Here is a 22,254-nt window from a genome sequence, read left to right as displayed (position 1 = left end):
TTTATTCATGCGTTTCTGGGCCAGTGCTGTGAAGCTGCAGCAGAGGTTTGTGAAGCCAGCCAAGAGCCAGGAAACCGGGATCTTCCAAGAAATACCCACTGAAATAGCCACTCGTTTCCCAGCACACTGCTTGGGCTGGAGCCAGAATGAAAGCGGATAAGTAACATTCCAAGTGCAGGTATCACGTGTGGAACAAGCGCCCAGCTCAGCTGAGCCTGGGGGGGGATGGGGTTAAAAAGCTGGTTTATATCTCTCCAGAGCAGTGACTGGGACAGGGCTGAGCACTTGCTGTCATGGGAAACCAACACCAACTGGGGAGGATACAAGTAAAGGTGAAGTGAGTCCAGGAGGCCACGGAGCTGCTGCGAGGGCTGGAGCAGCTCTGCTCTGGAGCCAGGCTGAGAGAGCTGGGCTGGGGCAGCCTGGAGAAGAGAAGGCTCCTGAAGGGGAGACCTGAGAACAGCTCCAGTGCCTAAAGGGGCTGCAGGAAACCTGGAGAGGGGCTTGGGACAAGGGCCTGTAGGGACAGGCCAAGGGGAATGGCTTGAACCTGCCCGAGGGGAGACTGAGATGAGCTCTTAGGCAGAAGCTCTTCCCTGTGAGGGTGCTGAGGCGCTGGCACAGGGTGCCCAGAGAAGCTGTGGCTGCCCCATCCCTGGCAGTGCTCAAGGCCAGGTTGGACACAGGGGCTTGGAGCAAGCTGCTCCAGTGGAAGGGGTCCCTGCCTGGGGCAGGGGTTGGAGCTGGGTGAGCTTTAAGGTCCCTTCAATACAAACCAGGCTGGGATTCTCTGAAAATGAGCGAGGGATGAGGAGGGAAGTCAGAAGATTCCCTTGATGAGATAATGGCACAAAGGCTTTGTAGGAAGAGGCACTAAAAAGCGCTGCCTCTCCAGGCGCATGGGAAGAAGGGAGTCTTTGGTGGGAAGGCAGTGTGGAGAGGACAGCTGCCCTCCATCAGTCACACTACATACATCAGCATCTTCCTTGATGTTCGTGCTACTTAAAGGGCATGTTCTTCCCCATCCGGTTCTCACTGTTGCTGCTGTGCACCAGATGATGGTCTGGAGCATCAGAAGACACAAACCCATTTCCTCCTCCTTCCCCAAGATCTTTATAAGAGCAGAAAGACTGCAGAGGCAGAATTCCTCAGGGCTGTAGTTCACTGGTTATTTTCCTTTCTTTTTATCTTCACGTTTTCAGAGCTCTGGCACCGCACAGCAACAGCACTGCAGGTATTTCCACTGTGTGGCAACAGCAATTCCAAAAGCCTACCTCCAGATGGGAAGCAGGCAGCACAGTGCCTGGCAGGAGCATCATCACTGCTTCTGCTGAAAATAGCCCCATCACACACCACAGCCTGGTTACCTGCAGTGCTCCCAGCCAGCCGGCTCTGCTGCAGGAGCAGAGGTGGGGACAAGAATCCCTGTTTTAAGGCAGAAGCTTCCTAATATCACCGTTTGCTCAGGCTGTTGTTTCAGGCTTAGAGCTGCACTCACACAATGCCCCTAACGGCTCAGAGGAACTGAGAGAGGATACTCTAGGTCTTCACCAGGCACTTGAGCCAAAAGCCAACTGTAGGAAGGAAACTGTCTCTGGGAATTCCAGGAGATTGACATTAAACCCCACTCTTTTCCACTGCTGCCTTAGGAAGTTTGTTACCAAGAAAATCGGCTTGAAACCTGCAGTCCAGCAATTCCCGCAGCCACGCTCATCTTCCTGCGTTTTTAGCTTCCTGCAGAGCACATGTAGGGATTCAGGAAGAAAAGGGGCAGCATTACATAAAAGGCAAATGGTGCTGGTGTATCCTGGACGACATCTGCTGCGAGGCATTTGTTCAAGTTGTTCACAAGTTGTCAGGAAGGCCCTATTTTGGTCCACAAGTCAGAACCATCTTTTCTATGTACATCAGCAGTTCAAAATTGCAGTATCATCTTAATTAGCTATTAAGCAATTACGTTTGTGTCTAATTGCTTAACCACAAGTATACTGTGACAGGCCACACGTGCAGGTAAGCATGAAATTACAGCATCTGCATGGCCAAACAAGATTCATGCATCACTAACAGATCACATGCGCCTCAATGAACAAGTAGGTAACATGAAGTAGCATCAAAATAAAGCTGTTCGCTTTGAGAAGTAGAACTGCTTTGACAGAATGTGTAGAATATTTACCCCAAACTGCCTTCCTTTGCAAAGGAAAACGAAACAAAGGGCCTGTGTATTCTTTGCAATAGCATGGATGTTATTCAGAGACATTTACAGCCAAGAAAACGGGTGCGATGCCATTGAAGTCAAGCTGTACAGCTCTTGCGGGAGCACTAGCTCAAAGGAATACTCTCTGATCTAATGAAGTTACGTACAGCACTAGGACTGCAATTAGACTGCAACGTTCTCCAACTCGTGCTCTGAATTCAATCCCAATTTATTACTACATATGCTTCCAAATAGCAGGAGTTGGGTAGGAAAGTGGCTGTTCAGAAGTATACACTTGTTCCAATTTGCTTTGCAAAAGACTGGACAAGGTACTTCCCACCCTAGACAAACCCTGGTACTTCTCTCTGCCAAGGAGGAGTTTGAGGCCCATCAGCTACTCTGGGATGCTGTGAGGAGGAGCTGGAGAACAGGGTCACCAAGGCCTGGAATTGTGACTGCTCAGCAAGATGCAGGTACAAAACTTGCCCAGAGCAGTGCTGGAGTCATCACCTTTTACCTGATGGTTACTTATCTGTATTTACGTATAAGGAACGTGTGAGAAGCTGTTAGTAGGATTAGTTACTCTTCTCTCTCTGCCCCTTGTGCCACTGCTCCAGTCAGATCTATGGGCTTTGCTTTTTCCAACATGAAATCCTGTGTCCCTGTAAAGCTCTCTGCCAAGTTCTGTGTCCCTGCCTCTGGCAGCAGAGAAGCCCCAAGCCAAACGTTTCCAAAAGCTCTTCTGAGAACTCATACAAAGCTGTAAAAAGGTCTTACCCAGCCTAGTACCAAAGTTCAGTCCCTAGAAGAGGTCTGCTCCCCAAAACAGCTTTGAGAAAGCAGAAAGGGCTTAAGAGCCTCATTAAGATAACAGGAGAAGATTTAGCCAGGATGGTGTAGGAGCAGAATGCAAGCCAATATCCCCCAAAGAGGGAAGAAAACCCAACCTGCATTTATGTACCCTGAGCACCCAGCAGACGAGCTCACCAGAAGTGCAGTGCAAGTTTGAATTCAGCTTGCTGCAAGCAAGGCAATAAGGGCTTTCAGTGGGGCAGTCACATTGTTCATCACTACTAATCCATTTCTCATGTGTCCACATGTCACACACCTCTCAGCTGGGCCAGCACAAACTTGTGCTGCATGAGAATGAGCATGGACTTTAGATCTCCTTTGTCCTTGCAGAAGCAGCTTCTGCATCAGATTTGCTTCCACACTACATTGTGACAGGTTGTTTTATGCCAGATCATTGGAAGAGCAACTCTGAAAATCAACACAGCAAATCAGCAAGCTTTTCTTGGTACAGCATCTGTTGGAATGCTCATTCATCTGGCAGTATTTATGTCTGCATGGTTCAAAACCGCTGTCCTCTGGAGAGGAAAGATGGCATTTGGAATAATACTGCCCATTTGTCATTTCCCACAGCCTGCTGAATTACTCCCACTTCCTCCCTTTGGATTCGGGAGCCTGACCATGCACCAAAAATGCCCAGGAAAGAGGTCAGCTTTTGCTACAGATCCCTGGTCCTGATTTCAACAGCAAGGATCACAATACACATCAGGCTAAGCTGTGTCACTGTGCAGGGGTGCTGAGCCAGTGTGAAGCAGCCTCCTTCCCCCTTGCTATTTTCAAACAGCAGCAGGGGAAGCTCACATTGAACTAGGGCTCTAAGGAGGATGGTGAAGAATGCTGGCATACTTTCAGACGAGTTTACAGTACATACACCTCCATAAAGAAAGCATCAGTATAGTCCCAGGCACATATAGGCTGGTTGTGAGACTTTAAACATGGTTTTGGGTTAACTCACCTAGCCTTGGTTAACAAAGCTGCCCTAATTCCAATTTACTGCAGCACACAAGGGGCAAACCAAGGCTCCTGCAGTGATTTCCATAGTTATTCAACAGCATTGTGGCAGGAGTTTAACACTGTATCAAACTCCATCACCTCCATATATCCTATATATTCACATTATCCTATTACCCCTATGTTCTACATCTAACAGAAACCCTGCTCTTTTGTTCAACAACTACAGCAAAGCTCAGTGCAAACCTTTCACATTCTGCAGCTTCCATCCATGATTTTAGGTTCCTAAAGATGTCAGGAAGCTACTAACATGCACAAGACAGTGACAAAAAAGGGTGCATGAAAGTAGAAACCCCCCATCTGGCACAGGGCATCTGTCCTAACCAAAACCCAGGCCTTCCCAGGAACTGAAATAGCTCCTGCAGACAAAACCAGTTCCAAGCTGCCACACAGGAGACGATGGTTCTCTTCTCCCCCCTTTTCAGGACAAATTCAAAGTACATTGAATACATTCAAATAGCCTGAGTTACTGTGAGACAGGGAGGAAGCAACAGCCTTTGCAGGAGCAAACACGTATTCTACAGCAATCTTTATCCTGCTGGCCAGGCTTGCTCTCCCGTGATAGCCGGATTTACCAAAGGAGCATAGGGGCATGTGCTAGGAGGTGTTTTAGTATCGCCTGTGTGGGCCACAAATGCAATGGCCACGCTCCCATATCCATGAGATCTTTCCCCCATGACTTTCCCTTAAAATCATAAGCAAGGACTGGGCACAGGCTCTGTATCATTAGGAAAGGCCTCAAGTTACAGACACACAGCAAACGGCAGAGGCAGTAAAAGCATTCACTTGCAGCGAGAGGAAACAAAAAGCACACAAAAAAGAAGCAAACAAAAGAGTACCTCTCACTTCTATAGTGGCGTTGGCTATGGGAGAGTTTGAAAACACAAACACGCACAAGTATTCCCCTGACTCTTCTGCTCTGGGCTTCAAAATCCTGCAGACAGGGAGAGAACACAGGAGCCGTGTTAAATACTGTGTTAGCAACCAAAACCAAGCAGGCCAGGAGCTTATTTCTTCCCCACACCCGTTAATCTTCGCACTGAATTTCACAGCTATTGCCTATTAGTTCCTGGTGTGTTTTACAGATGTACCTACTTGAAATAAAGGCTGGAGCTGGCCAAGAAAAAGGGTGAGCTCTGGTCTGGAAAGTCAGTAGCGATTTAGCTGGAAAAGCTGCATTTAGCTCAAAAGCAAAGAAGGAGCGCAACATCAGTTAACTACACACTACAGTTAGTTTGATGCAAGCAAGTCATCTTCAAGTCAGTAGCCTACTAGGCAGGTATTGCCTCCCACTGAGTGAGAAACAGGATTTGAAGGTACTACCTCCATTGAGTATGGAGACATAGAATCATAGAATAGTTAGGGTTGGAAAGGACCTCCAGATCATCCAGTTCCAACCCCCCTGCCACAGGCAGGGACACCTCACACTAAACCATCCCACCCAAGGCTTCATCCAACCTGGCCTTGAACACCGCCAGGGATGGAGCACTCACAACCCCCCTGGGCAACCGATTCCAGTGCCTCACCACCCTAACAGGAAACAGTTTCCTCCTTATATCCAATCTAAACTTCCCCTGTTTAAGTTTTAACCCGTTACCCCTTGTCCTGTCACTACAGTCCCTGACGAAAAGTCCCTCCCCAGCATCCCTATAGGCCCCCTTCAGGTACTGGAAGCTGCTCTGAGGTCTCCACGCAGCCTTCTCTTCTCCAGGCTGAACAGCCCCAACTTCCTCAGCCTGTCTTCATACGGGAGGTGCTCCAGCCCCCTGATCATCCTCGTGGCCTCCTCTGGACTTGTTCCAGCAGTTCCATGTCCTTTCTATGCTGAGGACACCAGAACTGCACACAATGCTCCAGGTGAGGTCTCACAAGAGCAGAGTAGAGGGGCAGGATCACCTCCTTCAACCTGCTGGTCACGCTCCTTTTGATGCAGCATATACTACTATACATCAGTAGTATAGCATGGCCAACTGGAAGCAAGACTACACATACAATCAAAGCTGACACCCCTCTTCAAAGCTGTTTTCCTTTCTCCAGAGCAGGTATGAGACTGCTCCATTAATAGTCTATTCTGATCCAAACTGGATGTGGAAAAACCACAAAAGCTGGTCCACTCCTGAAGGAAGACAGCACACAGGAATCTGCTGCCACTGAGAATTAGGCAAGACTGATGCAGTAACAACCACCTGAGGGCAAACCAGATGCAAACCAGCCAGAGTTAAAGCTGAGCTACAACAAATGCCAACCACCCCAAAAAACCAAAGATGATGCTACACTCGAGATGGTGCTACCTTCAAGTTCACCAGCTTTTGTTGTCTTTCAGAAAGCTTGTGGATACTTAAAAGCTCTATGCATAACTTCTTCAGATAGTGACCTACAAAAGGCATCTTAGACTAGGAAAGCATATGAGGATGTGATGCAGAATTTACAGCTCCGCAGGGTTCTCCTCATCCCTCCCTCCACTGAAAGGCTTCTTGACTTTGCTTTTTTATTATTATTAATTTTAAAACGCATGAAGTAAATTGCATGCAGATGAGGAGCAACTCTGCAGAGAGCACTGTAAGGAAATAATTCAACTACTTCCTTATACATGGAAACTGCTTAGACACATGGAAAAAGCTGCTCAGTTAAACACAGTCTTTGGACTCAAGTCTTCACTGGTTAGAGCACTTACTGTTCAGAATTGCTGGTGAAAGCCTGAGGTTAGTTATGAAGTTAATACACAGAATCATAGAATGGTTTGGGTTGGAAAGGACCTTAAGACCACCCAGCTCCAATCTCCTGCCATGGGCTGGGAAGCCTCATCCTAGGCCATGTTGCCCAAGAGGCCATCCAACCTGGCCTTGAACACTGCCATGGATAGAGCATTTACCACTTCTTTGGGCACCCTGTGCCAGTGCCTCAGCACCCTCACAGTAAAGAGCTTCTTCCTTATCTCTAACTGAACTTCCCCTGTTTCAGTCTGAACCCATCACCCCTTGTCCTATCGCTACAGTCCCTGATGAAGAATCCCTCTCCAGCATCTTTGTAGCCCCCTTCAGATACTGGAAGGCTGCTATTATGTTTCAGATCATCTATTTTAAGGATCTGCAATAGTGTGGGTAGGCAGAAAATACCTGGCTTTCTGTAATTGCATTTAGGACCTTAACAATTCAGTTATCATAATCTGACCGCTGCTATTTCTTATCCATTATTGTCAATACTTAAAAGCCGGGGGGGGGGGAAAGATGCTGTATTCTTTCAGTTCTACACAGACTGCTTTTCTTACAGTGTGAAACTACAAGAGCCAATACTCGAGTATTATTACCATGAATCATTAAAGCAAATGTAAACTGATCCAGTTGCCAAGTTTTAAAGACAGACAAGCACCTGAAACAAGTCTCCTCAGCAACAGCTTCCTTCAGGCCTGTGGGTTTAGGAAGAGTCCAGCTTTTTGCAGATGGAGCCTTTTCAGCAGATGCGAAACAAGAACTACAAGTAAACCCCAGTGGCTGGATTGGTTTAGCTCAGTAAGTCTGAATTAACTGGTGAGAAGTTCGCAAAGAACTCGCTACTTTTGTCCTCCAAACTATGAGTGCAGACACGAGTCTACAATGAAAGCACAGGATGGCCAGAACCACTTCCAGGCACCTTCTGCCTGTAGGATAATACACTGCAAATAATTCTTGCCCCTTTGTCATTAAAATGGTGAACTAAACCCCTAGATTTAACTCTGAGCATCCTGATTTTAGCTTTCCAGCAAGAACAGCACCAAGATGGAATGAAGAATTAAGAACACTGTATTCCAGCTCTAATACTGTCTGATGCAAGGGTTTTAAGGTAAGTAGTTGAACGTGAATTCTGAAGCTTTCTGGATGGCAAACAACACTGACCTTCAAGTACTAACAACATTTTACAGCCAACCAATGCAAGTTAATGACTGAAAAGCCAAGAACCTGAAACTTTTTAAAGGAAAATTAAGAGAATACAAAAGATCAACCAATGCTGGTGTTAAATCTCCTCTTTTAACTGCATCTATGCTGCCATTGCTTGCATGGATCCTCACAGGCAGGATGTGGTACTGCTAGATTTAAAGAGTAACTAACTCAAACTAGAAGTTAACAAACAGATCAAACTGTGTGATCATCTGCACCAACAAAATGCCACAGAAAGCCTGAACCCACAAAATGCAGCAAAGCAGCTTAAAAACAATCAGTAATTCAAGCTTTACTTTGCAAGTGCAGACCTACTCGTTCCTCAAGCTGTCCCCGTGATTGCAGTGTGGTCCAGCAAACCCTTCGCTCACTGGGAACAAAGGGACTTTATGGTCTGCTTATCTTCCTGCTTTCTTCTCCAGGAAGTGAAAACTGAAAACAAGTCTAATTCTTCCTTTACAAAGGAATGTGGAAGGAAAAATCCACCCTGGCTTGGAACAGACTGCAAAGAAGTCAGACTGATACTTAGTTCCCTGAATAATAACATGTAATTTTCAGTACCCATGATGCAAAACGCCTCTTGTACCACTCAAACTGGTGCTTTTGGACAAAGCTACTCATCAAGTTAATTGCTAGATAAGAAAGCAGAGCCTTCAAAGCTCAGCCCGTGTTAAACACTGGATGCAGGAAGTAACAAGATGGAATTATGGCACTGAGACTTTTTTAACTGCAAAACTGAACAGATAATGCAAGGTGAGCTGAAGTGGAAGCAAAGGTGAAAACTTAAACAGCTTTATCAGAATCAAACCTCACTTCCATATTCCTGTGGATGAAAGGATGCTTTGCTAAGGCAAGGAAAACCTGGAATATCTCTTCATCCTGTACCAAGAAGCAACACCAGCGCGGTAGAGAGCCCACAGTACTCTGCTAGAGATGGAAAAAAGCCCACTGAGTGCGTAGGCATGTTTCCTTGCTTCACTGTACAGCCAAGGAACATTAAACAACAAGCACTATATATAACATAGTGGGCCCTGACCAGACATAAGCACCTTGTCCTGGCTTTAAGAGGTGAGTAGGAGTGTCAGAAGGGGTTTAATGTCTCCAAAGAATGAGTTACCACCAATGGTTAAAACATTCCTTAAGTGCTTTTCATCTTTGCTTGACACTGACCACAAAGCTGGATTTGCTAGCCCTGCTGGCCTGGAGTGAAGGAAATGGAAGGACAAAATAAGAAAAGCAAGAAAATCGCACACACAAAACAGATCCTTGATGGCATCACTTCAAGATGAGAGCAAGCTTCACGTACTGTCATCAACTCCATGGCAAGATAGCCCCACTGCAGGAATACAGAAACCCTCCAAGGATTTCTGCCCCATCCCTGGCAGTGTTCAAGGCCAGGCTGGACTGGGCTTGGAGCAGCCTGCTCTAGTGGAAGGTGTCCCTGCCCGTGGCAGGGGTTGGAACTGGATGAGCCTTAAGGTCCCTTCCAACCCAAACCAGGCTTTGATACTATGATTCTACAGTGAAACAGAAGAGATGGTTGTAAATGTGAATGTTCTGTTCTCCTTCACACCAGAAGGTAGAGACAAAGCCAGAACATGTGCATGTGGAACAGATCAGAGTTGAAAACGTGGGGTACTGACAAATAAGAAGTATGAGCGATACAGCTGCAATGGTTTAACCAAGATTTGGTATCATTTCATAGTAGTGACCTGACAACTCATCACTAACAACTCAGAGAACACAGAGTTTATCTCCCATGGCCAGAAAATGACTAAACCAGCTGAATTCAGCAGTGATTTGTGTGCTGGGATTCCCTCTGTGATAATGATGCACAGCTGCAGATCTATCTTCATGTTAGACATACACTGAAATCAATAAACTTCCCAGAATCTTTCTTTCAACACTATTCATACTCTGTGGAACCTCTAGTGCAGATCAGCTCCATTCATCTGAGCACTATGAAGCTGAACCAGGAACCCTGGAATCCCAATGTGTGTTCCAAAGCCATAGGCCTACCAGGTTTATCATTCTCCCATGAAGATGATTCCAAAAGGACTTACTTGTATTCTGTAGTGTTTGAAGGTTTTCTAGTGCCAGGGATCTCTTCTCCATTCTTCACCCAGTAACTGGCAGAAAGGGGGCTGGGACTTGTGGTGAGGTTACACTGCAATGTGACAGCCGGACCATACAGATGAATGACTACATCCTCGCTGGCATTGATCCTGGGCTCTGAAACAAAGGACATGTTAAATAGGCACAAATCCTCCCTGGCAACCGTGCCACACTAGTCTAAAATCCAAAAGGGGCAGTTGGGAAGGGAAAAAGACTACACAAGGAACATAAGTGCACTAATCTGGGAGACAGCAAGAAAGTCACAATAGAACTTGGTGAAGGCAACACCTTATGGATCAGCACTCCTATATGGGAAAGAGGGAATTATTTAGTTTAGATTGTTTAATATTCAACATCACTACAGATTCCTGTGTAACACCATTAATCAATGGTTTATGTCAACACTACTGACCATAACATGGAAAAATGCATGTCCTGTGACCACACATAAGAGACCAGCCAGGCCTTCGGAAGCAACTTCTTTCTGGCTGTAAGTTGGTTCCTCTGCTTTGAGGTTTAAAAATAAACCCATTTTCTACAGAGAAGTTAAAGAGTCTTCTGAATAATATTTCTGGACTTCCTCCTGCAAAAAGGCTCATGTCTACGTATGGAAAATATCCTGTGAACACAAGGTATTTCAAATGGCCCAGCTCTGCTGATGTCTGAAATGTGAGTGCGAATAAGGCACGAGTCTGATGAAGAATGGCTGAAAGCAGCCCTTAAAAATAAGAAGTAAGAATATGCACCGTGTAAAAATCAGAGCCTGGAACCATTTCATGTCTAAAGTAACCTTAAACATTTACAAAGAACATAAAGCAAACGCAAGCCTCATTGCACAAGCGGACGACAGGCACCATACACGGTGACAGCTGCAACAGGCACTGAAGCCAGGCTGTGTCACATTACAGCCTTACCTGGGGACATCAAACTCACCTTTTCTTTAGGGGAAAGCCTTTCAAAAGAGGTAATACTGGCATGAGGGCACTGTCCTTACATTTAGTTGATAACCACATTCTCTTCAGATGGTGTAGATGGCTATTACCCTCTAACAAATAAGGTTGATGAGATTGTAGATAGTCAAGTTTCTTCCCAAACTTGGAAAAAAGAAAAGACCTTTTTATTGAAGGTCTCATGTCAAGTTTTCTGTAAATCCCAGAAACCTAACCCGGGATGACAGAGCTCAAAGGAAATGCAGTCTTGCTATCAGCCTTCCAAAAATATCTAGATTTCGTAGCAGCTGTAGTTCAGCTTGAGCTAAAGGCCACTGCTATAGCAGCGTCTACCACGGCAGTGCTGCTGTGTGTCCTCTCCTTTGATGCACCTCATTACTTCCAAGGGTGAAATGAATTCCAAAGAGGTACCTGTTACCTGCTGCTCATTTCACCCACCACGCTCCCGTGGTGCTGGTCGGGTGAGGAAGTCGGTCAGGGATGAACCTCTTTGTCACTTCTGCAAGTCAGCAAGGGGCTTTTTAATGCTGTACCTTTAGTTATGCCTCCTGGTAACATATTTGGGATATAAATTTAGTCACAGCCACGCAGCCTTTTGGATATTCATCTGCGAGTGCTTGGAGCACCAGTTACGAAACAGAATGAGGGGAAGTGGAAAATACCACTATGGCATTTTTCAACATAAAACATTCATCTAGCCAATAGTCCAGTACTAGACTATTGCCCAGGGAGGCAGGGAATAAAAATATTCACCTACTAATAACCTGACAAAGGCGTTCCACTTCTGTGCATCTTTTCCCCTTTCTTCAGCTACACAGCTTCTTTTCACATCTATTTAAAACTAGGACTATCATTTCAGTGCAGAAAAACTCTCGGGTACTGGAGCAATGGAGGGGTTTTGACACTTTGCTATTATCATGTAGTTTCAACTGTGTTTCTGCTTCATTTTCCCCATACTTGGGTCCTATGGGGTACAAAATAAATGTTTTTTCTTGGATGCTCAAGGCAGGGTCTCCAAGCCTGTAGCCTACGAAATAAGTGCTGTGGTTTCCTTTTAGGAGGAGGTCCCTGGCAGGACAGCACCACATCCAACAAGTGCTGTTGAAACAGATGCTGACGCTGTCTGTGCTGGGCTGAGACACAACCTGAAGCAGAGATGAGCCTGCAGTGATCCTAGAAACAGGAAGCACACATGCTGCCATCAGAGAGCACTGCACAAATGCCAGCACCAGGAAAAAGGCACCAAGAAAATCTGGACCTAGTCCCTGTATAAACTGGAAAGTTAAAGACTTAATCCAGAAGGGTTCTGACAGTGGTAATCTGCTTTCATATTCTATTGACAGTGGACTCTTTGGCATCAACACTGGTGAAGCAGAATCCCAGCCTGGTTTGTGCTGGAAAGGACCTCAAAGCACATCCAGCTCCAACCCCTGCCACAGGCAGGGACCCCTTCCACTGGAGCAGCTTGCTCCAAGCCCCTGTGTCCAACCTGGCCTTGAGCACTGCCAGGGATGGGGCAGCCACAGCTTCTCTGGGCACCCGGTGCCAGCGCCTCAGCACCCTCACAGGGAAGAGCTTCTGCCTAAGAGCTCAGCTCAGTCTCCCCTCGGGCAGGTTAAAGCCATTCCCCTTGGCCTGGCCCTACAGGCCGTATGCACATACAAAAAAAAAAACCCTACAAAAAGCATACAAAACAACAAAGAACATACAAAAAAACCCTGCCTGGATCTCCAGCTCTTACCTACCTCTCTGCTAAGCTGCAATGTCCAGACAACACTTAGTGCTCTCAAGCTTGTGCTGGAATTGGCTGGGGCTTTGTGTGTCTGACTTGCAGCTTTTTAACTTTTAGGTGAAGAAAACACAAGGCAACTGCAAGCTCATTTACATCTTTTACCTGAATTGATGGTATTCTGATTGATCTAAATAAACAAGGAATCGGGCAGCTGTAGTCTCATTGAATTGAGGAGACAAACTGCAAATGGAATACTACTGGGACAGCGACAGCCAAAGAATGTCCACTTGAAAAAGCAAAATGCTGAAGAGCCTCTTTCACAGATCACTCCAACTGCCCATTTGATGTGAGATCAGGTTTTCAAGTGGAAAAACCCAAACCAAAACAACCATCGGTAAGTGAAATTCTTCATCCAAATGAGGAATGAGATAGCCCCAAAGGCAAGCATCTCGCTTCTAACTTTTAAAAATCAAGTTGCACTTGACCTCTCTGCATTCAAATGCTGGTATTTGAGACAAGCTGGGATTGAAAGGATAGTGCTCTTTTGATACACCTGACATTCCCTTTCAGTGATGCCACGTGAAGCCAGCAGCAAACTGGCCATCGTTAGCTGGAAACTCCAATATGTTTAATCAGAAATTCCCATTTCGATGACAAATCATGTTCGCACACACAATAGCACAGCTGAGACATTTTGGACAGCTTCAGATGGTCTCCACCTTCCAGGGACAGCTCGGAAACCTGTTTTCCCTCCCATTATCACCATTTCCAGCATGGTGTTGCAGGAGTTTGATGTCCAAGTGGTCTGTTTCCCAAGCAGCAGCTGGTCAGATTTCTCATACACAGTGTTACAGAGTTAAAGCGTTAAAGTAATTGGTTCAAATACAAGAGTAAAACACAAAGCAACAGAATTACCCTGGGCATAAGGCACTTGGCAATGAAGTCACGACACACACTTCAGAATTAGCATCAGATGCAACAAGATGCTATTAACTGGGGAGTAAATGAAAGGTTAAACTTCAGTCCCTGGAGCAGGTTAGTATCAATGGCCTGAGAGAAGAAAAACCCACTTTCCATATGGAGACATCTTCACAGTAATTCAATCCCAAATGGTGACTTTTCATATGAAAAGGATTTTCTCCCTCAGTAGGTTACTAACACCGACTGGTCACAAAGAGACAGGACACAGGACACCAGACTCGTCATGCTCCAGAAGAACTAAAGGTCTTACAGGGGCAGAGGGGATGTCCAGGAGACAATACTTCCTAGAAGACAAATCTTTTAGCTTTGTCTTAAGGTCGTATCATTTCCTACAATTACATAGCTCTTGCTGCTGTAGGTCATGCAAGTAATCTACACATCCAAGTCCTCTGGGACCTCAAAGGGCAAAGGAGGAACCAAGCAGTAGGACTGAAAGCTGAGTGGGTTTGAGCTGAATGACCCAATGCCACTTAAATCCACAAGTCAGTCCACATCATTGGGTTTCCTCTCAATTTTTCCACATACATCCATGTTGTTTCCATTTCCCAGAGGGAAGGTCTCTGATCCAGGCAGCACCGACTGCAGCACCACATTTTAGGAAGAGTTTGGGGTTGATATTTAAAGGTGTTCCAAAACCCGAGACATAATTACAGAGTTTGATATCTTGTGCCCAGACAAATCTCAAAGTGGTACTCATAGAAAAGGTTTATTTAGGCAGAGTACAAGAACAAAATAAAGCCTACACTCTTTGCCACGTTAAGACATTGAGAAATCACAGAGAAAGCAAGTTCTCCTGTAACACCATGCTCATGGTGCACATTTAGTTCACTCTACCTATAACTCATTAGACATTCGATTCCTCCTGTTAGCAGAGGCAAGAGTTTTACACCTCACACAAAAGGAAACAGGGTTCTTCCTTACTACTTCTACAATATAAATGTCCAAGCTCATCTGGGACTGCTCTAAAAGAGAGCTGAATGCAGGAGAGTCTTCTAACAACAAAGAACAAAAAAGCCATTCTGGGTCAACTATATTCTCTGCTTTTGAAAGCTTTTCCTGCTGTCCAAAGTTGTCTTCTCAGATGAAAATCATTAGCTAAATGTTATTAGTTCAACACTGGGGAGGAAGGTATTCCCCCCCCCCCCTTCCTTTCATAGGCTGGGTTAAAAATAGCTGCATCGGGTTCAGTGCTGCTGCATCGGTTCAGTGCTGCTGCATCAGAGAAGCCACCAGGAACATGCTGCAATTTAGAAAGGAGAAGAAACACCACGACTTCATGGAAAAATCTCACCATTAAAGGCCACATGTAACTGAAAGGGAAGGAGTTGTACAGCAGCATATATGCAACCGAAACCATGTGAGAAGGCATTCAGAGAGAATTCCAAGAGAACAGAAGAAAAATGAAATGGCTAGACCTGGGAAGAACACAAATCAAATATGAAGGCACTCACGGAGAAGCCAGCGTTAGGGTGACTAGAAACCTACTATAACACTAAAGGGGGGAGGGAAGAAACACAGATTCAACACTGGGCTTGTTTTCACACAGACGGTCTGAAACTAATCCACAGATTTTTCCCAAGTCCTTTGATCCTAAGGAGAAGAGACACAGAGGGCAGACAACGGCAGCACTACAGGTGGAGGAGCAGCCTTGGGTTCCGAACAACAGCACAAGGGAGCAGGGGTTGGACGGGGTGACAGGAGGGTGAGGGTCACTAGACTGCCTCTAGATACTACAGTGCCACTACTGTAGGGTGCCGGACTCACTCTGAAGGACGCTTATAGTAGCCTGGGCTCGAATCCACGTTATGGAGGGATTTTGCCTCAAGTCATTCCTCCTGGGATCGTTGCTGGCCCTGCACTCGTAAGTCCCAGAGTCTTCCAAGGTAAGGCGGGTTATCCTCAGCACACTCACCCCATTCGCCCCGTAGGCAGTGTTAATGGTGACACGGCGCTTCCGAGCGCCATCCCACAGCTGTTTGAAAGACTCAGCCCGGTTGACTTCAGCATACCACCACTGGATCTCTGGAGTGGGGTTCCCAACCACATCACAGTACAGTTCAAAGGCGTCCCCCGTGAGTTTAGTTTCTGACATGGGCGACTTGACAAACCCAGCTAGAGGGAGGGGCAGCAGAAACGCAGTGACAGAGCGGCAGAAAACAAAAGAGCTTATAAAGAACAAAGCAATGGGGTGCAGAAAACAAAGAGTTAGAAAAGACATTAGCATCTACAGTAACACAACTTGCACAGGAAAAGCGCAACACTGGGCACTGGTGGATGGACATAGTCTGGAACAGCCCACTCCCACTGGGAGCAGCACACTCCCGTTTGGAGCATGGCTTCATGGCAGGATGTGCTTCTCCAGCCACTCTGGGGGATCCATCTGTGGCAGTTGTGCTTGCAACACACACCAGCTCGGAGGCACCTCCAAGCAGACTGATGGGTTTTCAAGCCCCTTTCAGTTGTGTGGACTTTGTAGTTGGCAAGTGTTGAGTGCTCATGGCCAGATGGCTTCTCTCTGAAGGGATTTCTTGCTTCCTATGACCCATCTACACAGGGAGTAAAGGCTAAAACTTTCACCTTCTGCCCTGCACAGCTCATGACTCTGAACCCTGCTTTGACCTTCCCTGCCATCTATTTTGGACTTTCAAGGGAGGGAATTTCTCAACATCCAAGTGACCTACTTCCTGAAGTAGCTGGACCACCACAGCTCCAGAAGCCTCACAACCTGCTAAAGTAAAGTGCTATATACACACACAGGCCAAAATACCCTTTTGATAGCCAGGGAATCAACAGCATCAAAGGTATTTTGACAGAGCACATGATTTTTGCCTTCTGAAACAAGATGCTGAGATGACATTCCTGATCAGGCCAAAATATCTTTATTATGGCATGGAATCCTTCAATACTTACCAGCTCTGGAGCTGTGTTAAGAGCACAGACATCTTAAATTGTCCTTTAATCCTATTTTCCAAGGTATCCATTGAAAACAGTGTTGCCTTAAAGCTAGACTCTTCCCCCAGCAGGCCCCCCCTGAAACTACAGGATTAGAATACAGCTGGCCAGACAGATTATGCACCAAACCTGTCATATACTGCTGTGCTCCCTTCAACAAGCAGGGTTAGAGTGCCACACAGCTGATAAACCTCAGCTTGTGTCATCCCTCTCCTCAAATTCATGGCTTATTTTCAGGGAGAGGATTGACAGTTCAATGGATATTAGAACACAGAAAGGTTAAAGCCTTGGTAAGATTTCTGATGTGCACTCATTAAATAGCATTCCCCTCCCCATTGCGTGGCCACACTCATGAAACATTTGCACATTGACAGCTACATGGGAAGTCTGCACTATAGATGGATCTCTAAAGAGTAATCTGGGCAAGAAAACAAGGCCAGGAGTCCCTAGAGTACACACACAGCCTGTTCCTTGTCAGCACAGTCCTGTCTGAAGAGCAACTGTGCCGTAGCTGCAAGGAACAGCTACAAGAACACTCAAAAAATAGCAAGTATTAACCTCACAAATGGTTTCAATTACAGCCTCATTTGACAAGGATGCTCCAGCCTCACACTCCAGCACTAGAGGAGGTGAGCTCTGTGATCAAATATTACAGCAAATAATCCAGTGCTGCAGGGAGAGAGAGGAAAAGCTATTGCACTACAAGTGCCTCTAATTGCTCGTGGTAGTAAACTGCTCTAAGACCACTGTTGTGGCTTCATAAGGTTAACAAGGATCACACTGTTTTCACACTGCTGTTTGAGGTAACACAGGAGCCTGGGTTGTGATCTTGCTCTGCTGGACTGTCCCCATTTCAAGGGATGCTGAATGAGGAAGACTGCTCCCACAGAGGCACGAATCAGAGAGGCTGACATCTACCTCAACATGGTTTACTAGGCACAACAGGCTGAAGCAGTAGCATAGGACACAGACTATCTTCTTTCCAAATCGTAGTGCTTTCCCTCCTGTACCAAAGCTACCTTCTCCTACCTTCCACCATAATACTGAGATGAGCCAAAGAGATGACAGCACTTCAGGCAAGATACTCAAGAAGGGATCCACCTTCTACAGGTTCATCATCACAAAGATGCATCATGAAATGCATCCCTGAAGTCAAAGGCCAAGTGATCCCAAATCCTAATTCAATCCTATTTCTCCAGCTGTCCTGGCTACTAAGCAACCACTTCCTCAGGAACACCTCCTTGCCTGGCCTTTGCAGCAGGGATAAAAGGCTGTAACTGCATATTTTAACATAATATGAGCTGCACTCCTGCTGGGGCTACACAATAGACATATGTGGCATGAGAGAGTGATGGAAGTCCCGTAAATCCTCTTATTAAAAGTAGTCTCAGTAATTTGACTAAAACATGCTGTCAAAAGCTTTCAGGGTTGAATCTGGTTCTGTATTCACTAAGCTGTTAAAAGAACTGTAACTTCTGCACAAAGCCTAAAAATAATCTAAAAGGATTAAACTGGACCACTGCAGCAATAGGTCCCTTTAGTAAATATTCCCCAGGTTGAAGTTTTAAACCTACATTTCCATCAGTTTCAAATCCTCTTGAAAAACAACATCTCAGTTGATGATATATTTCAATGCAACACTTGATGTTCATCCGAGCAGCCCTGTTATCAGCACACATAAAGATGGCAAAGAAAACACACAAATGTGATTTCATACAATCACAGAGTTGTTTGGGTTGGAAAGGACCTTAAGCTCATCCAGTTCCAATCCCCTGCCATAGGCAGGGGTACTTCACACTAGACCATGGTGCTCACTTGGTGGCACTCCCCACCCCAGCAAGAGGTAAAAGTGCTCTTCGAAAAAGATATTCCAGGCTACAGTAAAATCCTGGATGGACAGATGGGAATGAAGGTAGTAGAAAAGCCTCCATATACAAGTTAATAAACGCTTTGCATTACAAAGGGCTGGGGTTAATGTCTGTATTTCAGACATTCAGAACAGCAAAGGCAAGACATCAAACAGCATCAGTAAGCGGAGGCGATGCTTGCAGCTACTGTACATCTGCCAGAGGGCCATTTCCCAGTAAGATCTCTAGCTAGGAGCTGCAAAAAAGCTGGAACCTGCCAGTTCCAAGCAGCCATGTTTCTGAGGAAGGCAGGAATACCAGGGAAAAAAGGCTACATATTACAGGGAATGCTCCCTGGAACACCACAGGAGCCTGGGAAGTGCTCCTGATTTTTTGGCAATTGTCAGCGATTTCCACTATTGCTCAAAACCAGACAGAAAATGACACTCTCCAGATTTCATTGCTTACATAAGAGGCTTTCAGAGCCCAATAGTTTCCTTACTTGGTCTTCTCCAAGCACAGTACTGCTGCCTTGTTATTATCGTGTTCTGGTCTAGAGACAGGAGCACCAAGGGAACAAATACATAGCAAAACACAAACAGATCAAGCCAAGAGGTCAAGGTTTTGTTAACGTGATTATACTGTAGCCATTTCAAACTGAAAACCTGCCCTGATTTGAGATTTACAGCTGCCTGATTCCCAAAGTGTAAAGTGTAGGAAGAATCATTGTCGGTGTACGACTGTCAGCCCTTTACACAAGAGCAGAGCAAAACTGCAGCCAACACTGGAAAGCTCAGAGGTCAGGGCTCTTGGGAAAGCGGAGGAAGGAGGCAATAATCCACAGATCACACCTTAAGATCATATAGAAGGAAGAAGCAGAATAGCCCAAATCTGCAGTGAATCCTTAATGTCAAATACAATAGGAATAAGCACCTTAAAGTGCTTACAAGAAAACTGTATTGTAAATGTTCATTCTATCAGCAGCTATATTTACTGCATAATATAGTCATGAAAGAGTTATTCTGTTACGTAGCAAGTTCTCATTCAAAGGTGTTTGAAGGGGAGGGTTGTTCAGGTTTGGGATACCTTCAAAGCCAATTGCTTTCATGCATAAAGATCAAGGGAAAACCTGTTGTTAAACATCTCTCTCAGGGGCTCGACAGGTCTTCATGAGAAACCACAATGCCAGAAGTTGTGAGTGCTCCATCCCTGGCAGTGTTCAAGGCCAGGTTGGATGAAGCCTTGGGTGGGATGGTTTAGTGCGAGGTGTCCCTGCCCATGGCAGGGGGGTTGGAAGTAGATGATCTTGAGGTCCTTTCCAACCCTAACTATTCTACGATTCTATTCTATGATTCTATGATTCTATGAAGTATCACACACTGTGGTGCAAGGTGCAGCTACTCAACTACACCATTATCTTTCCAACTAATTATAACATTGTCGTTATTCCTTGAAGGTTCCTCACATTTGCAATCCCCCCATAGTAAAAATGTGTATTTTGCTGAAGAACCACTAAATCTAATTTGAGAAAAAGTGCATTTTGAAAGCCAGGTGCACTTGAACCGGGAGTGGGGGAGAAGCTCACAGCCAGCCAAAAGGGCAGCCAAAAAATCCCATATGCAGTAGGAGAAATATGTACGGCAGACTTGGAGAGCCAGAAAGCTGGAAAAACTCCATGTTGGCCAAATGCTGAGTTCAGAAGAGGAGAGTGGACAGAGAGCCTGAAGACAGATGGTTTAAAGGAGCACAAAAGCACAGCTTTACCACTCCTGAGCAACTTGATTTCATTGAGGAGGCTTTAGTAATGGAAGACCCCTTTTAGAGAGTCACTTTTCTTCTGCCAGTACTTATGAGCTACCTGTTGGCCAAATGCGGGCAAGGCCAAGCCAAGCTACGTTCTCAGCTTTACATACCAGTAATGCCCTTCCAACGGCAGCTATCGCCCTCACTGACACAAGCCAGAGAAGAGGCAGTAACCGAGTTCCTCTGGAAGAGGTGTAGGTGGGAGAAGGAACAAGACTTATCCTCTTGATGACGTGATGATGGAACTGGAGGATTAAATTTATGCACATTACAAGCGTGTGGAAATACCTAACTGTAATTTTGACAAACTCCAGAAGCCTGTAGAGCAGCTTGAGTCCTACTTTGGCTGGAGCCCCCTTGAATAGCTTAAAATCAGCAGTGCTATGACCAAAGGGCTTCCCAACTTCCTCACCTCCTAGGATGAGCACACAAATTCGGATCTTGACAGAGACATCAACAACTACTGTAACACTAATATGCTAGCAGCAACTACCAGCCTAAGAACATACAGAAAGCAGTGCCTGACAGAATCATCCCTGAGATGCAGAAGTGATTGAGCTATTGATCTAAATATCCTTTCATTACTGACACTTAACACAAGATGCACTAGGTTACAACAGAATTGATTGCAATAGCACTGGAGAAGTAAAGTGGGGAGAATATCAATTTCCCCAAGTTTAGGTCTGGTCTAAAGAAAGGGGTTAAAAAAAAAAAACCCCAAAGCTATGTTTTGCCTTAAGAAAATGCAGGTAAGTTGCTAGCTGACGAAAGGAAATGTTAACCCAATCCAGCAAAGAGAGACACCCAGGTGAAAAGGAAATGCATGTATTGCAAAAAGCCCCAATAATGCAGAACAAACTTATTTCCCTTGGGCTTATGTGTATGAAGCATGAATATCAAAGCTGAAAACATGCACAAGACCATCAAATGGCAAGGGGAGACTTGGCTCAAAAACAGAGCCTGCAAAGGTTGCGGAACAAGAAGCTCTGAAGCCCAAGAGCAGAAGGGGCTGTTCAGAGAGGTTCAAAGCAGGACACACGTGCAAGAACACACAGAGGTGACCCAAATGAAGGAAACACAATGTGTTTCCAAGGATATTTTCAACCACAAGGAATATAGAGGTAACAAAGCAAGTTTCTAGTCAGGGGTGAAGCAGTGTAAGTCTCCATCAAGCAAGGTAATGCTCCAATCCTAACTTGTGGTGGATTCCACTTACATGAAGAAAGAAAACAAGGTTCAGAGCTCAAAAAGAGAGCTTGCAAAGCTGGTGCAAGAATGAACCCCATTTTCACAATACACAGATAAAACATGGACTACTTGGGGACTGTACTTTACATATTGTCCATAATTACAATGAAACCCATTGTGTAAACAGCAAGAGGCCAATGTTGCCCTATTCAGGAATGTCTTTCCTAAAGGGAATAGCAAAAAAGCCAAATATCTTTGCCAAAGTGGAGTTTTTTATGTCCTGTATTAAGTTATATATCTGTATTTATTTAGACGCCCTATAGACCCAAAATGCTCCTGATACATTACTCTAGCAAATGCTAGACCCTTGGTATCGACGTTCTGCCACTAAAAATAGGCACCAGGGTAAAAGCTTTCATTAAGCTGTTTTCACACCTTTTTCCTAATTGGTGGTCGGAATTTCACAGTCTGACTTTTTAATTCTTTAGAAAGAACAGGAAAAGCTGGAATGATGTTTTAAGCACCCTTAGGCTCTGCCCAGATAAAGGAAGCAAAGCTTTACCACCACTGGCACATGTGACTCGATAAATCTCTGGATCTTCTGAGGTGGAATTAAGGATCCAAGCTCCAAGGCTGGACCAGACAAACTGCAGTTTCAGGAAAGGGGATGAAATTTAAGCGCTAGCTGTAAAGACTTCATTAAAGCATGAAAGCCCAG

The 22,254-nt window shown here is 45.4% G+C and overlaps 1 protein-coding gene across 1 annotated transcript in view; it reads right to left on the bottom strand.

Moving 5' to 3' along the window:
- Positions 1 to 22,254, bottom strand: part of NPTN (neuroplastin) — a 77,281-nt gene that overhangs the window by 16,864 nt on the left and 38,163 nt on the right. The window contains exons 5-6 of the mRNA XM_065688737.1: positions 10,032 to 10,200; positions 4,894 to 4,988 (exon numbers count right to left, since the gene is read on the bottom strand). Coding sequence (XP_065544809.1) covers positions 4,894 to 4,988; positions 10,032 to 10,200 — 264 coding nt within the window. The remainder of the gene's footprint in view (positions 1 to 4,893; positions 4,989 to 10,031; positions 10,201 to 22,254) is intronic.

The sequence above is a fragment of the Lathamus discolor genome, chromosome 8 (genome assembly GCF_037157495.1).
Source record: "Lathamus discolor isolate bLatDis1 chromosome 8, bLatDis1.hap1, whole genome shotgun sequence".
Taxonomy (NCBI): Eukaryota; Metazoa; Chordata; class Aves; order Psittaciformes; family Psittacidae; genus Lathamus; species Lathamus discolor.
Note: the sequence above shows the minus strand (reverse complement) of the source record. Positions and strands in the feature narration are given on the sequence as shown.